This window comes from Pinus tabuliformis, chromosome 6 (assembly GCF_031772625.1).
Source record: "Pinus tabuliformis cultivar Carrire ecotype Pingquan chromosome 6, CPIR1, whole genome shotgun sequence".
NCBI classification, from domain to species: Eukaryota; Viridiplantae; Streptophyta; class Pinopsida; order Pinales; family Pinaceae; genus Pinus; species Pinus tabuliformis.
The window spans coordinates 1,716,641,174-1,716,659,262 of record NC_142292.1 but is presented as its reverse complement, the minus strand read 5'-3'; the positions used below and the strand labels follow the sequence as shown (position 1 = coordinate 1,716,659,262).

The following is an 18,089-nucleotide window of genomic DNA, read 5'->3' as shown; positions in this document are numbered from 1 at the left end:
GCTTTCTTGTTTAATATCCCAATGATTCCAGTGATGACATTAATTGCAAGTTTTAGCTATAACTTCACAATTTTATGTGTGATGAGTTATCTGAAATTGTATCAGGAACTTATCTCCGTCATTTTCAATAATTTGTAAGATGGGCGTGGAAAATTATCATGTTGTAGAGTTAGTTGGTGAAGGTTCTTTTGGAAAGGTGTACAAAGGCAGGCGCAAGTACACAGGGCAGGTTAGTGTATACAATCAGTCATCCAGAATTATCTGCTAGAAAACATTTATTTCATCAGGAAATGGCTCTTAATGTAGGTACATTAGAATAGATAAGCTTTTAGCATTAGCATTACAAACAAATTTTCTGGTTTTCAGACAGTTGCTATGAAGTTTATCTTAAAGCATGGAAAGAGTGAAAAAGACATTGACAATCTGAGGCAAGAAATTGAGGTGAGGCACTTAAAATGCTTTATCTGTGCCTTATTATTTGTAATCACTTATTTTGATATTTTCTCGTATTCTTTTTCTTTTACTCTCCATCTTCTCACCTCTTAACTTTATAGTTGTTCTTTGATGCTCTTCTTTTGTTCAATATTAGAGTTTTTGCTTATATTAATGGATATCAATACTTGAATTTCACTTGGGACTTTCTATCTGGGGATACGATGGATCCACACAATGTGGGCATATATAAGGGCACCTGCTTATAATCTGCTTATACAGGTAGATTCCACAGAATGCTTTGATTGAGATATGGCTGTTTGAGCTTCTGCACAATTTCTTTAGTCTCTGTAAATGTTTTCTAATTAACCTAGTCAAACTTGCTGTATCTATCTTGTCAAATATTGCAGTGATGCTTTTCTTTTGGTAGCAACTTAACTTTTCTGGTTCTAGTTTATGCTACTTCTGCAATAGCTTGCCATTTCACGGTGCAGGAGGTGCTTCTAATCTTGCAATTTAGTGTATACTTACAAGTTACACATGAAAGTAGATAAGAATTTATTTTGTGTTATGCAAACTGAAGGTATTTATGCCTTCTATTGAAACTTTTAATATGACATATATATGGCTGTAAAAGGCTCACAATCTTAAGTAATTTGCTGCAATAAAGTGTTCTGTATGTGTTTTTCTGTTTTTGTAGAATATAATTGCACATTGCATAGGCTACAGACCTCCAAAAATCAAATGCTATTTTTGAATAAGAATGTCAATAAGTCTCCTGAATATGTCCAATCTATAAAATTATGCAATTTTTCGCATATAATGTTTACAGTGTAGTATGTTCATGCTGCACATTACAAATTTAACCGTTATGTCAGCTTACAAACTATCATAGTTATGCTAACTGGTAGTGTCAAGTTTTTGGATCTTGAGGAGCATTGAAATAGAGGCTTACGTTGGATGCAAGGGTTCATCACACCAGATGCATTCTAACACTTTGCAACCAAACATAACACAATGAAATATATTTATGTGGCATTGCATATCTTAAAATAATGTTTAATCATTCATATTAAATAAGAATATCATATGATTATCTTCATGGTCACATTCATTTCAAATTTTGAAGGATGACTCTACCTCATGGGGGCGTTGTTGAAGGATTAACACTCCAATACTAGGAGTCAAAGTTTAATTGACTTTAACGTGTAATAAGGGTCTCATTATGTTAAGTGATCAGCTATAGATTAAGGTGGAGTTATTAGTGATGGAAGTTAGGCAGGCAACACTACTACGTTTGGTATGGAATGTAGTGTGAGCTACCTCATTTTATGAAATGACTGCATTTGAATAAAATATGATGTTGCATATTTTCTGTATGAAATATAATGTGAGCTATATCATTTTATCAAATGACTGCATTTGAATAAAATATTATGTTGTGCATTTTGTGTTTATTTGTATTTATATTTTCCTACATGGTATCAAGGCATGACATGGGTTTTAGTGCATGTGAAGCTGGAGGATGTGCCTGTGATTGCAAAATACAGAGATTGGAGCTTATTGGATCATGAAAAGAAGGCAGTTTAAAGAAGGTGAGTTTATTTCGAAAGGGATTTTAGTTTTCTTAAACTTTTAGAGGGTTGATTCCTTAGAGAGATTTGTTGAAGAAATATAGTTGAAATATATTTGTTAGAAGAGAGAACTCGCTCGAAGAGAAGACCCAAGGAACATGAAGAGTGCAGGTATGCAAAAAACTGAGTTAGACATGAGGCAGAGAATGAGAAGGATGCACGCCAAAAATGCGCCAATGAACTCTGAAAAACTTGATGACTTTTGTAGGCCATTGGTGTCTGCAAAGCTTGGACACATAGGGGAGCAACCTAGTCATGTAAAATATTTAGATAGCCCATTTAGCATCAGGCTCAGAATTACTCAGGTAGAGTGTGGCCTTTGGATTTGGGACTAGATTACTCGAATGGATTGAGTGTGCCCCTAGGGTTTCACCACGAGTCAAAGAGATTGCCCAGGATGATGGTGAACCAGGACTTGTCAGTATAACACGGGTTAGAGGCACCGACAAGAATCATGGTGACTAGCTGATGCTAAATAATGTACCATGTGTCAAGAGTACCGACAAGGATTACAGTAATGATGCACCATAGATCAGAGGTATCGACCGAAATTATGGTAACTTGTTGATGCTGATGTTGTTGATTTACCATGTGTCAAAGTTGTTGACCAGAGTATGGTAAGTAGATGATGTTGATGCTAATGAATTGTTATAACTTTTTCTTAGAGAAATTTGTCAACATGAGAACATCTAGATAGTCATTGTGAATACCTTGCTAGCTGAGAGGGAGTGTTGAATTTTGTAGCTATGGTCAGTGTTCATAATTAATATTTTAATGATAAATATAAAGCATGTTCTTCATGCTTTTGTGAAAAGAAAAATTGTAAGGCATGTTCTTCATGTCCTTTTCAAAAGAGAAATGTTGAATTTGAATGTTGAAATTTTGGCTCCAAGAAGCCAAGTTAGCCCAATCATAAAGGCACCCATTCAGGCAATGAGTCTATTATATATATGAGGCATTCGACCTCAGATCACCTCTAAAGTAGAATTCAATCATCTGAGGCAGAGAGGAAAGGGTGAATCTGAAGAAAGAGACATGATGAATCTTAGGCTTGTTGAAGAAAGAATCTGAAGCTTAAGTGCGGGATCGAATCTCTCATAGCAACATATCTAAATCTTTGTGGAAGGGACGAAACTTTGAACTTTGTGAAAGCGTAGCAGGACTGAGTTTCTTCAGGCAACAATATAAGGTTGAAATTTTGCCCTAGTAGAACTATCCACACTGAATTTAGTGGGCAAAATTATGACTTGACTAGAGGGCAGTTGGACTAGGTTTGACCAAGCTTTTCTTGTTGGTCAGTTTGACCTTGTGGTTGACTAGATGACCTAGGTGTGTCTCTTGTTGAACTGAAGAATTTCTCTAAGGAAAAGGTTGCTGGGTTTCTCCCCCATGTGGGTTTTCCTAAGGTAAATGCTTGTGTTCTTGATTTGGCTGTCTCTTTATGATCCTAATGTCTATTGTTGAAGATCTTCTGTGTAATTGCTTAATGATTGATGTGAATATAAAGGAATTTCAAGTGAATATCATTAGCAGTAATTATCAGAATAGAAGACCTATGAAAAAATCAACACAAATCCCAATGAAAAGTGATCCAACAAGTGGCAATGAAGAAAATCCCATGGCTGGGTCGATTTCTCCAAATGTAAATAAACTGTTGAGTAAATGCTTGTAGGTGGCAGAGAGCTCTTCTTCACTGTTGGTGCATATTCCCTTTGTGGAATAGGTGTTCAAGAGGAGGGAGATAAGTGGAGACAACTCCTTCGTCAACTTGTAGCTCAAACATGTGTACAACCTGTTGAAATTTCTAAGTTTACTTAGTTAGAAACCCTCCATGCACTTTATCTGATTTATTCCTACCTATTTGTTATTTTCTTTAACAAGTTATTTACAATGTAAATACTGAAAATAAATACTAGTGCATGCTCAACATATTACAGATCAACAACTAAAAGAAACAAGAACAAACACACCACATGACACCATTATTTTGGACTAATGTCCCCGAAAATACCTAATGTGGGAAAACCGGTGCAACTATCTGAGGGCTTTCTTATTAAGCAATATCAGAGTACAATCTGGGTGCCGAAATTGGCCTACTCAACAAAGAATTTCCTTAGTAGTGGTACCTCTCGGTTTTTGACAAATCTACTGGCTGAACCCTCGAATAATCCTTTCGGCAGCTACTCAGCACCAATCTGCCCCAGAAACCCTAGTGTCTGCCCAATTTGGACTGCGCCAGCCTCTCTTAGCCTAGCGTTGGCCTTGCGTCAACCTATCTTGGCTTGCGTCAGCCCCAGGAAGCCCTGCGTCAATTCTCTGAGCCTCTGTGTCAACTACGCTGGCCCCTCTGGTGCTTTGCGTAGCCCTTAGCTGCCTCTGCGTGGCCCGGCGTGAGCACTCGCTGCTCCTGCATCTCTCTCTCTCTGGCTGCTCTGCTGCTATCTTGACACTATATCTGCCTCTTTGTCTCTCTGTACTCAATGCCCCTCAGCTGCTCTCCCAATCACTGATTCTATCTCTCTTAGCAAACCCCGCTTTAGAGAATAGAATGACTGATCACTCTGGTGTGCTCTTCAAGTGACCCTCAAGCCTGCTCTTATACTTTTCCTATTGACATCGCAACAGACGAGATTAAGTCCCTAATCAACGACTAAGATTAGATCTAGCTTGATCCATGTCTTTTGGACCATTCTAACACAGGTTCATATTAATACACATTAATATTTTATTTTCCCTAAGTTTAGACTTAGGGACTCTATTAAAAATATTAATTATTTTAATATCTCCTGATCTGTTTAGAATTTGCCCAAACCCTTTCTGGGTATTGGAGATCTCATGTGCCCCAACCTCTCCACCAAAATTCGTGGCTAGAGCACATCCGATGCTACCCCAAATCAACACAACCTCCACCAACAACTGTCTCTTAGACTGCATGTGTGAGACTTTTCTAGCTGTGTAGGCCCTCTTTGGATGGTAGTGTACTTCTTCATTTGTTGGCTGTGTAATTGGTGGAGAAGGAAGAGGGGTTAATGGGGAGTTAACTCCCCACTTAACTCCCACACAATCCACACAAAAATCAACAACAAAATGTGGACCCCTTCAGTTGGAAAGTCGACATAACTACTCATCAATTCAACCCCTTGACTGCTAGTAAAGTCGACCTATCTGGCAGCCTTGACTAGACCTTGATTTGTGGGCTTATTTGGGCCCAAAGTAAGCCATCCATCTGCTACTTTGACTTCCAAGTCATCTTATTTATTAAAGATGACTTCCTTTGACTAGGAACACGATTTTATTATGTCCCCATTTCATTTCTTTTTGTATTTTCTTGTCTTTTTCTCCTCACTTTCGAGTAAAGGTGGGTTTTCATGGGGAAATAATTTTTTTTTGACCTCCAAAGTGGGTACTAGGATAATGTTGGTGTTGGTAGCATGAATTTTGGGCGCTTACATGCCACCAACATTTCGTAAGGCCACTTATTTACATTATTACATAGAAAATTAGGTGAAAATACCGTCCAAATGAGAATTTTTTAATTATTTAAGAAATCCTATAAAGGCTTAGTCAAATTCCGTAAGACTCTAGATATGACCTAGCATCGTAATATACATTGACCCTAGATATTAGGACGTACTCAAGGCCTAGTTATTAAGCCACACTTTAGCTTTGGAGGTATATGAGTGAAAAGACTCTACTAGTTATTTTCGCTTTTTTATCACTTGTAAGCGAAAATAACTAGTCAAGTGAAAAAAACACTCTGGAGTGGACTCACTTAGTAACCTATGTTGAATTTTGTAACTATGGTTGGTCTTCATAATTTATATTATGGCATTTGATGTATTTATAATGATTATTGTCAAGCATATTTTAAATGCTAGTGTCAAAAGAAAAATATTTGGAGTCAAAGTCCCATTGGGACTTTTTAAAGAAGAAAATTAAAATTTTGAAATTTGAAAATTTTGGCTCCAAGTTTGTCAAGTCGGCCCAAGTAGAGTCACCTCCATTCGACCCAACCAATCCACTATAGAAAGGTAGCTCGACCTCCTCCTCAAGGTAGAAAATTTTTGCATCTCTCTCACGAAGTATCTTTTGGGCAAGCAATTGAAGGACAAGGAGGACAAAAAGGACGAATTGCTTCTCTTTCTCTCTCTCTCTCAAACTCGCACGTGTGGATCGTCTCTCTTTCTCATGGTTCTCAAATTTTCTGGGCAATTTTGTTGCATGGGGTTGAAATTCAGGGTAGTTGTAGTGGTCAAAATTTCTGGGTTTTTGTTGGAAATACTGAGAGGGGGGGCGAATAAGTTTTTCTTTTACAATTGTTAGTTTATACCAGCTAAGATCACTTAAAATCAGAACAAAAAATGAACAACAAAAGGAATAACTTTATTCACAAGAATGGCGAGGATTCCAATCCTCTTTTTACATCAATAAATTTGTACAATAGGACTTATAATTTCTTTAGGGCTCCAACCCTAGATGAAGACTCCAATCTTTGACAAACTGGGCTCCTCACCAATCTCCAACTTGGTCTATTTGAGAACTCCAATCCTCTCAACAATTTAGGCTCCAACTTGGTTTTGCACAAGGCTCCAACCTGTGTGAGGACTCCAATTATCTAGGGCTCCAACCCTCTCAATTCGGTTCAATTTTCAAGATAATTTCAGCGCTTCCTCAAGACTTCCAAAACAATCTTCAACGAGTCTCGAATGACATTTCCACAAGGTCTTCAGAGCATGTCTTCAACAGGCTTCAACAATGATTTGGGGCTTGCTTCAACAAGATCTGAAATCTTCAATGGCTGCTGCAAGGAATCTTCAACAATTCATCAACTATCCTCGAAAGATTAAGGTCAACACTAGCAACCCTAGTAGGTGTCTTCAAGGATGTCTTCAACGAGTTCTCAAGTTCAGCTTCAATCTAGCTCTATAGAAGTGTCTCCAATATTGTCTTGTCATCACCTAACAAATGTCCCCAAAAAGGTCTTCAAGGATTCTTCAATGCTCCTTCAAGGGCTCTTCAGGAGCTGCTCCAAAGAATGGCTTCAAAAAGCTAGTCCAGTGGATATCCTTCAGGAGATCTGCACAATGTTCTTCTAAGGCACTTCGCAAGGTCTCCACTGTCCAAGGTCTTTACTATCACATTTGTATTAAGATATTTCTCCCACATAATAATAAAACCCTCAGAGTGGCTACACTGGTTTTCCTGCATTGGGTTTTTTCGGGGACTATTGTGTCCAAAAATAAGTGTGTTCTATGTGTCTTGTTCTTTGCTCTGTTTTTTGTTTCATGAGATCAAATATTTAATTAGTGTAGGCTGCAAAAGTAATTTGCTTCAGTATTCAGAAGAATAACTTGGTTGATGTATATTAAAAATCAAGTAGGTGAAGTAGATTCATATTTGCTGCAGTAGGGGTTCCTTCGAGTGTAGGAATTTTCACATGGTATCAGAAGATTGATTTTGAAACAAGAAGAGTAGATCTAGTGCTGAGCAATGAGGACGGAAGCTACACTTGGCAGCAATTTGAATCCCCTTGAAGGGATTGTGCAGTCCTTGCTTGGAAGCAGATCCGAGGAAATCTCTCTCTGAGTGAGATGACAGAGAGGTACGATTTCCAGTTCGTGAGTTTGCAGAAGCAGATGGAGTAACGGAGAGCCTCAACACAGTGTTTGAAGGGTGCAGTTTCTGTCGAGGCAGAATTCCGTTGGAAAAGAACGAAGACACGTAGAAGGGGAATTTTCTCCACAAAGAACATTCTGCTAGAAAGTCTGAATTTTTCATTGCTGAGCAGTGCTAAGCAATGACTAGAGGAGTAAATTCGACAATTGGGTGAGATGGCATCACATGGGATCAGAGATCAAGACAGGTTGGAAGGAGCTTCCAACTTTGTCATATGGAAGACCAAAATCTTCGTTGTTTTGGAGGAATATGATCTCGAGGCCTACGTCAATAGTGTTGTAGCTGTTCTTGCTGAAAACGATCAAAAGAAGAAGTACAAAACCAAGCAGAGGAAGGTAAAGAGGGGCTTATTCTCGATGGAGTTCAAGATCATGTGGTCACACACTTGTAGGGCAAGGATACAACCCGATAGATGTGGGAAGCCTTGTCTTCTTTGTATGAAGGCTCTTCTGAACAACGAAAGATTTACCTAGAGCAGAAGTTGCAGCGGATTTTAATGCAAAAAGGAGAAGGGTTGAACCTCTATCTTTTCTTCTTCAGGACACTCGAGATCAGCTTGCTGCAGTGGGGTCCACTCCTCAGCCAACAACGATGGTGTGGATAGCCCTGAATGGAGTCTCAGATGAATGGCAAGTTTTTGTCCAAAGCATATTGGGCAGAGAAAAACTACCTTCATGGGAAGAGATGTGGGTGGCTCTTGAACAAGAGGAGTTAAGGAGTGTTAAACTCACACATGGACAGCAAAGAATAGGAAAGATAAATCAGTCAGTACATTTTTTTATTAACAGGAGATGTACATTTATAATACAATGTTGTGACTCTTGGGTTTCAGATCCCAAGGTCTCTTGGACTGCTTAGTCTTTTCGGCTTCCACACTAACCCTTTAGGATTAGGTGTCCAACATTCCCCCCCCTTAATCCGAAGGGTTATGTATGAGTCCAAGAAAAGAGCTGTAATACAAAATGTGCAAAAATACATGGCAGCACTAGGCTGAATGTGCTCTCTGAAATGTTGGTATAAAGGGCGGTGGTTTAAGGATGACCACCAACACTGGAACGCTTAGTGCAGTTCCCGGAACTCTTCCAAAACTGGCAAGAAGCTGGAGTCTTCTGCTAGAGGAAGTGTTCTCAATCTGTGATGGTTTAAGGATGACCAACAACTCTGGAATGCTTAATGAAATTCCTGGAACTCTTCCAAAGCTGGCAAGAAGCTGGTGTCTTCTGCTAGAGGAAGTGTTCTCAATCTGTGATGGTTTAAGGATGACCAACAACTCTGTGATTCCTGGAATTCTTCCAAAACTGGCAAGAAGCTGGAGTCTTCTGCTAGAGGAAGTGTCCCAGATTGCCAACTGAAGGCATGTTCAGGCATCTTTGTCTCTGGCTACAACTCTGAAACTGGTGTGGCAGGTTGTGGCTCAGGCTCGCTTGATGTGACTTTGAAGCTTGTAGATGACCATCATTTCCCCCCCTGTCAGGTACAAGGTGAGAAGATGGAGAAAACTCGACTGCAAGACTGTTCAATATTCTGGAACAAGTTCTGACATGTGTTTGGAATATCTTCTTGGCTGTTGATGCCCATTGCCAAGAAGCGATCCATCCAAGATGAATCTTTGTTCTTGCAGGACGTTTGTTTTTGAAGCATCTGTTTGAAGAATGAGTGGTTTTATGACAGTGCTTACATGGATGAAGATCAAAACAGTGATCTTTCAAATGGCCAACTCGGTCACAGTGTTGGCATTTCTTAATCTGTTGTTGTTTTTGTTGCGGAAGAGGGGCAGATTCTGGAACAACTGAAGCTGAATTGTCATGAGAAGCAGGTGAACTGTCATCAATGAATCCAGCACTCTGAAACTGAATGGGCTTGGCATAGTTTGGAATATGAAAGGACAAGTCCTTGTCATATCCAAGACCAGTTCTGTGCTTGTTGTGGACAAGCTGTTCCCAAGGTCTGATGATGGGCTTGGGAAGTGCAGATTGAGTTTCTGCATCTGCATGTACAACTGCTGCTTTATCGGGTACTGGATCTGAATGAACTTGAACAATATTGACTTGCTGTTTATGGGAGTCTGCTTCATTGTTCTGAACAGAAACAGGTTCAGAATGACTCCTTATTTTTAATTCTTCCTGCTGTAGCTTTGTCTCAAGCTGCAAAAACTCAATATTTTCCTGTGCATTTTGTAGACAGACCTGAATGTCTGTGAGAGAAACTTTGCTGATTTTTAATGCATCATGAGTAGTAGACAATATTAGAGTTCTGAGGAACTCTAATACTTCATTGATTCTGGCCATTTTCTCCAATGTTAAACTTATACTTTAAAATTTGTTCACAGCTATGAACCAATGTCACTGCAAGGTATTCTCAAAATTTGCTCTCCCAGAAAACTACAACAATCAAGTGATATTATTTCTTGAGGAATGAACCAAAAGCAAGATTTTAACTCTACAATTATTTTCCAAATCGCATTCCCAAACAATGAGACTCAAAGGCTACAACAAATAAAATATTTGTTTCTCCATTATGAATACTCTGAAATATGTATCAGCAAGGATGCAAGTTGCTGGAGAATTTTTGAAAGAAATTTGGTTCTTAAGAATTTGGTCTCCCCCCCCTTTTTTTTTTTTCACTGATAAAACTTTGCTACTAAATCTGAAAAATTCAGCCTCTTCCCTGGGCACATTAATCTCTAAAATGCACGAATAGTTCAGTCTTCAACCTGAGTGAATGAGAGTAGATGAACAACTTTGTTGACAAAATATTTTGGCCTTGAATAAACTAGCACGACCCTCTTGATTTGTAGAAGATTTGAACCTGGAATTAATGGAGAATTCGTCCCTCTAGTTTCACATAGAAAATCCGCTGAAAACTCTTTATAAATCTGTCTCCAAATTCTAAATGCACATACGTATTAACTCAGCCTAATAAGTGTTTCAACTTCAGAAGAAATCTCACATAGTTCTGGGTGCATCAAAATATATTCACCAGGATTTGCCAGCGTTTCTCTTCAAAAGATTGTCCGAAAGTGAAGTAAGCAGTAAAAAGTTGTAAAACTGAAAGCAGGGCCGCAGTTCAACAGTGAGGTTAACAGAGTACAGAGCCATCCACCACAGTTCCATCCTTACTGAGGTCTACCCCGCCCTAATGGCATGTCAAAGAAGGATGAGGCTGGGCGCAAGCGTCTAGCAATTGGAACAACAGAAACCCCTCAAACCGGCATCTAAGCCAAAAGAAACCCGTGTTATGTGGTGCATCCCTCGACCTCAGGGCATGTTTCTCAGACAAACCTCAGATCATTGCGGATTCGAATCCAGCTGCGTGTTAAGAATACAAGTGGATATAAGTTCATCAAAGATCAGCGAGGAGGGAGCCTTGGACAGAGCTGAATCTGTTTCTAAAAGCGAAGGGCCCGTACACGCAGTCGATTCAGAAGACTCGAATATCAGAGTGGTCACTGCTGGTGACACTCCATATAAAAGCTTGTTTCAAGGGCCGAATTCATTCAAAATTATTAATCCGACTGTAGATAAGGATGTTCATCCCAGAGATTCTTCCCAATAATATCACAGTGCTGCACTACTGTTTTCCTTTTCCGTCTTATAACTGGATCTCCAGCTTCAGTGCACTTAACAACTTCATCAACCTCTTTCTTAAATATACAGGATCCCTTACGAAAAATAGCAGGAAGTGTGTTATGTGGCTTGGGTAACTCACAATCTACTTAACGCCAAGCAAGGTAATCTCGAAGAATGGAAGTCGAAGGATAGCACATGACCCTTCTATCAAAAGAAGGTGGATACTGCAGCTCCGTATGTGGGAAAAACTTGTGCCATTTCCGTAATATGAATGTACCTTCGGTAACCTCTGTTGGATGCAACCGTCAAACGCTATGGAGGACTGGGCGCACTCCTCTCAAGATTATCTCTGAAATAGATGCTGGACTCATCACGCAAGGCTGTCTATTTTCGCATGTTAGAAAATGCTCTGATCACGCGACTCAATTTCAGGCATTGTCACAGTGGCGGTTCAGGCCAGGAATTTTCCGTGAGAGCAAAGAAGATGATAAATTAATATCTGAGTCCACGGCAGACAATGAAAAACCTGAGGATATTGGCAAGGTTACAGAAGAGCTTGCAAAGAAAGACGGGGAGTACTTTCAACCGTTTTCTGATGCGTTGGTTGAGGTTTCAAAACGGATGCGCAGAGGCAGAGCAGCGCAGTGCAGGACAGAGCAGCGATATTCAATTACTAGCATATCCCAGGCAGAGGCAGAGCAGCGCAGGGCTCAGGGCAGAGGCGTTGATGACAGAGGCGTTATAAGGCAGCGGCAGCATGTCAGGAGCGCTGGAAAAGAATATGGCAGAGGGCTAGGACTGACATGCACATAACAGGCCACAGAAAAACAAGTGGCTCTGATACCATGTTAAACACACACATGGACAGCAAAGAATAGGAAAGATAAATCAGTCAGTACATTTTTTTATTAACAGGAGATGTACATTTATAATACAATGTTGTGACTCTTGGGTTTCAGATCCCAAGGTCTCTTGGACTGCTTAGTCTTTTCGGCTTCCACACTAACCCTTTAGGATTAGGTGTCCAACAAGGAGGGATCTAGTGAAGGTCAACCTCAGTGGTAGTAGTGTGAGTGGCACAAAGACGAAGGAGGAGGAGGAAAACACAACTCTAGCATCGAAGGGATAGTAGAGGCCGAAGTGAAAGAAGGACATTTCGAAAGTGAAATGTTTCAGTGGTGGCGTGATGGGCCACTATGCATCCCAATGTCCTTCGAAGAAAAAGGACAAGGATGAGAAATATGATCTTATGGCTGCTTCAACAAAGATTGATGAGGATGAGTTTGCCATGAGTGCCCACTCATCTCCAGGTGGGAGATGGGGTGATATTGAGCTATAGTTGGGAGGACTACATGTGGGCAGGATCTTTGAGGAGTCGACCTCTTGGATTAATTCCTTGCTATGAGAGCCCAAGATTCAGCAATAGCGAGATGGACTTAGTGTCAGATGATGCAGTGGAGTGTTTGGAGGACAAATGTAGTAGCCAGAGACCAGAGATTGATCAACGCAGAGAAAGGTTGGCAGCAATGCAGGAGTCAGCAACAACGCAAAAGATTCAGGGGGGGTTAGAATCAACAACACTCAGATTCCAACATTCATTGTATTATGTTGAACACAATTAAGTTCAAGTAATTTTGGATGTTTTTTCAGTTGCTTCTCTTGGCAATTGAGTTGCAGTACGAATGCAGTGTTAGCAGCATAGCAGATGTAGCGTTTGAGAGGGAGCTATAGTACAGATGCAGCAGTGGCAGTGGCAGTAGTACAGTAGCAACAACAACATAGTGTTGGTGGCAGCAATAATGCAGAAAGGAGGTGCTTCAGAAATAGAGCAACATGCAGGTGGACGTTGTTGCTAGAGCACTTTCCTCGCTAAGAGGGATTGTTAGTTTTTGGTAGCATCGGAAGTGTTCTAGCCTTGAAAATTGGTGGAGAGGCTAAGGCACATGTGTTCTAAAGAACCCAGAACCGTTTGGTGAAATTCCACCCAAATTGTATTTTATTAAAAGAATTAATATTTTTAATGGAGTTCCTAAGTTTAAACTTAGGGAAATTAAAATATTAATGGGTATTAATCAAAATATGGGTGAGAATGATTTAGAAGGTGGATAACATCATATTTTAATCTTAGTCGTTGATTAGAGACTTAATCTCGATTGTTGAAGACTCAACAGGAAAAGTATAAAATGGAGGTTGGGGGTTCATTTGGAAACACACACAGAGAGATTGAGGAAATCGATTTTCTGAGGTGAAAAGTTCTCAGGAGGAAAATCGATTGGGGAGATCTTGCAGCTGAGGGGTAGAGAGAATTCGGGAGGACTTTTTGGAAATATAGAATAGAGAGGCAGAGAGAGCTTGCAGCGAGGCAACACAGTAGCCGGGAGAGCTGACGCAGAAAAGCTGCCTGTCACGCACAATCCAGAACTGTCGGAATAGTCGAAATTGTTGGAACAACCAGGAGAGCTGACGCAGAGGCAACGCAATAGCTAGAAGAGCTGACGCAGAAAAGCTGCATGTCACGCAGATTCCAAAACTGCCCGAACATCCGAAACTGTCGGAACTGCCGGAACAATCGGGAGAGTTGACGCAGAGGGCAAAGAAGGTGACGTAGAGCCAATGCATAAATAGTTGGGGTTAGCTAGTCTTGTGTTAGATGTGTCGGAATTTTGCCGGTTGTAGTGAGGTAAACCTTAAAACTCACTCATATTTTCCGCCAATATTTTCTTTGTAAAGGATTGCTAGATGAGCATCCTAGATTTGTATTTAGATATTTCTCTTGCGTAATAATAAAAGCCTTAGAGCTACTGCACTGGTTTTCTTGCATTGGGTTTTTCCGGGGACTATTGTGTCTAAAAATAAGTGTGTCCTATGTATCTTGTTGTTTGCTCTGTTTTTTGTTTCATGAGATCAAATATTTAATTACTGTAGGTTGCAGAAGTAATTTGCTTCAGTATTTAGAAGAATAACTTGGTTAATGTATATTAAAAATCAAGTAGGTGAAGTAGATTTAAATTTGTTGCAGTAGGGGTTCCTTCGAGTGTAGGAATTTTCACACCTTCTAGGGCTTGCCATCATCAACCTTCTAGGGCATGCCAACCTTTCATGATAATGCTTGAACAATGCTAGAGCTTCATATAAATTCTTCATCCATTGTTCTACTAGGGATTCTTCCATGCTAGGGCATAATAAACATGGGGTTTGCTTCAACCATGCTGGTCATCATATTGACATCAATGACAACCTTATCCAACAGTTTCTGGGTAGATCAAGGAGGCTGAAATTCAGCCTAGTGCAGATTAGAAGGTAGAGGTTTGGATTGGTTTGGAAGGCTTGACTTGGAGGGAGAGGACCAAGTTTGACCATATGTATAGGTTTGTCTCTTGATGAACATAAGAATTTCTCTATTGAAAAGGTTGCTAGGTCTTTTCCCCTTGTGGGCTTACCGAAGATAAATCTTGTGTCTACTTTGTGCATTGTGATCTCTATTGTTCTATTGCTTTTATATGGTTGAATTTCTGAAGTGTAATTGCTTAATGATATATTGAAAAAAATAAAAGAAGATCAACATCATTGGAAGTAATTATTAGTTTTTTAGAAACACTATAAAAGTCAACATGGTATCAAAGCTTTGGTGAGGAAAGGAACATTGATATCACTTTCAAGGAAACCCTACATTAAGATCGCTATTGTTGAAGTCCTTGTTGAAGTCATGGCTTCTTCTTTGTAGCCTTCTTCTTCGTACTTCTTTATCGAATGCTTAATGAGTTGCTTGCCTCTAAGTGAGGCTGAGTGTGGCTATATATACACCTCCACACATGTCATTTAGGCCGACATGATCCCTAGAGGTTAGGCGGACTTCTTCTAGCATGTTCTTCCATTGATGTAGGCTGACTTGAAGAGGATAAGTGACAAGGTCTTGGAGGATAATTTACATTAGACAAATTTGACTCTATACAAAGTATAACATGACTTCATTACATGACAATGACTCTATCATTTTATGACTAGATGACAAATAATTCCTAAAGACTGTCAATGGGAGTCTTGACTCAAAAATAAAATCTCTTGCTCATGAAACTCATGAAGCAAGTAATATAATAAGTTTATTTTTCTTCTTTACATCACATTACATAAAATCATAATTACATGTCATTATGAAGCTCGAACCTAGTTACACCTTTCAATAATTGGAAGAGGAGAGGGCTCTTCCAAGGTCTTGTAGCACAGATCCATCTTTAGTTGAGGTTCAAGAGTAGCAGGCACCCAAGTTTGAGACAACACAGACCCCTTAGAGTATCATCATGTAGAGTGGACTCGTGGAGAGCAAAGCAAGTAGGCCGAGCAGGAAGAACCTGAGTTACCAAAAAACCGAAATGGATACGGATACGAATTCAGATTCAGATACGGATCCAACAGATTTTTGAAAAGCTAGGATCTTGATACGGTGAGGAAACACCGCGTATACAAAATACACTAATATATTTTTTGAATTTAAAAGACATATTCAAAGCTAAAAAATAAAACCATTCATGACTGACAACATTAGAACTGAAAACATTATTTAATTCATAAATCTGAAGATTGAAATCATGATGCACCATGCTTTATACAAAAAGAATAATTGTTAATACAAAATTGAGTGTCTTATCAATGATCACTCTATTGATATGATGATGCATAGTAGGTCTAACTACATATCAAAAAATGTCTCTATATGCTCTTTAATTGAATATTTCAACCCTACATCTTAATCAACGTGTCATCTTCCTTGACATTTGGCTTAAAATCTAAAAATTCCCATCTAGTTATAGTGGTAAATGAATATTTTAGAGTTTTTGAGGACATGCTATAGTCTATGTATCATATTGTTCTAAGAGGACTGTTCACCTACAGTGGTAAATGAATATTTTAGAGTTTTTGAGGACATGCTATAGTCTATGTATCATATTGTTCTAAGAGGACTGTTCACCTAGAGTTGGATATTAATCTAATTAAATTTTTATTGACACAACCATCCTTTGTACGCTATATATTATTATCTATGTATTGTCTTAAAGATTTTTTGTTAGGATTATCACAAACTGAAAATTAACATTTTGATGTGTCAAACCTTTCCTAGTAGCTTATCAAGTGCTATACAGGCGACAAATTACTAATAAGTGATCTAACTAAATATCTAAATAGAATATTTAGAAAAAATCAAAATCTCTAATGTTATTTGCTTGGGATCCAACATGTGAGAGCTAGTTGGCATAGGATCCGTTTCCCGATTTGAAGGATCCGTTTATGTGGTGGATCCTATGTGGATCTGTATTCATATGTCTCTGAAATTGGGATCCGAGAATTCAACATCAAGACCCCGTGGATCCAGTAACATAGGGAAGAAAGGAATGAGTGGCAGAGGACTCCTCACACCCAGACCCAAATCCCAACACAGGGAAGAATATGACTAAGTGGGTAGAGCAGACAATGAGAGAGGCCCATGAGTACGTAGGTACTCCTAGATATTTAATCAAACAGAGCAAGGATCCTCGATGCTATTCTAGTTATATGGCATTGATGAGTGAGTTGATTAAGGCTGAGCCTGCCAGTTTTCAGGAGGCATCCAGGCATCAGGTGTGGATGGATGCGATGGTGGAAGAGTATTCTTCCATCATGAAGAACAACGTATGGGAGGTAGTACCACTGCTAGAGGGCAAGTCAGTGGTTTAGGTGGGTGTACAAAATTAGGCACACTATAGATGGCAGTGTAGAGAAGTGCGAAGGCTGTTTTGTGGCTAAGGGGTTTTCATAGAAGGAAGGAATCGACTGTGATGGGACCATTGTTGCTGTAGCCAGGTTCTCATCTATCAGGGCTATTATCTCTATAGTAGCACAGATGGGTTGGAAAATTCGCCATATGGATGTGAAGGCGACTTCATCAATGGTGTTGTTGAGAAATAGATCTACATTGAGAAACCAGAGGGTTTTGAGGTGCATGGGAAGGATTCCGATGTGTGTAGATTGAGGACAGCGCTGTATTATCAGGTCAAGAATAATACAACGACAGTAACATGAAATAATGCCCCTAACATGCTTCTCTGTTCCATGGTGCAAATCTGAAACTACCATTAAAAACTCTTTAGCAATAGAGAATGACTACAGGCCAATTATTCTGGTCTTTGGTATCGTCAACATATTTGATTTGATAATATTCATATTATGAATGTTGGGAGATCCTTCATTAAAAGTCACATAAAAAAACTTTAAGTCGACGCGTTTTGAAGCATCTAGTGTGGTTCATCTTTAACAATATTCATATTGTTAAAACAAGTTATCTGAAACTACCATTAAAAACTCTTTAAAAATAGAGAATGATTACAAGTCAATTTTTCTGGTCTTTGGTATCATTGACTCTTTGTTTATTAGATATCCCCTTTTATTACAGTAATGGACATGAAACAATTCATTTTGGTTACATACTTTAGAGAGGAGGAAAAAAGGTCGGGACTGTCATTCAGAACACAAAGTCACAAGTGCATTATTGTGTTCAGGGAATTCAACAAATGCCACCTTGTGCAAACTGGCTTTTATTATTATGTGAGTGACTAAGCAAACAAATCCGGAATGGTTTCTCAGAAGTTAGAACACAGAGCTTTAGCAAACAGTCTCCCGAATGACGAAAATTGAAATATGTATTGCACGCTGGTGACTGTATTATAACTACTTCTAAACACTAACAAAAGTCGACAATTCCAAAGTTCCAAACCTGAGTGGGTCGTTCCCTGGCGAATGCTTCTCA

General features: G+C 39.3%; 1 protein-coding gene across 1 annotated transcript in view; it reads left to right on the top strand.

Moving 5' to 3' along the window:
* FU (kinase family with ARM repeat domain-containing protein) overlaps positions 1-18,089 on the top strand; it is a 281,825-nt gene that overhangs the window by 49,373 nt on the left and 214,363 nt on the right. Inside the window, exons 2-3 of the mRNA XM_089429606.1 lie at positions 106-229; positions 367-441. Of these exons, the coding sequence (XP_089285732.1) occupies positions 140-229; positions 367-441 (165 nt within the window). The 5' untranslated portion in view covers positions 106-139. The remainder of the gene's footprint in view (positions 1-105; positions 230-366; positions 442-18,089) is intronic.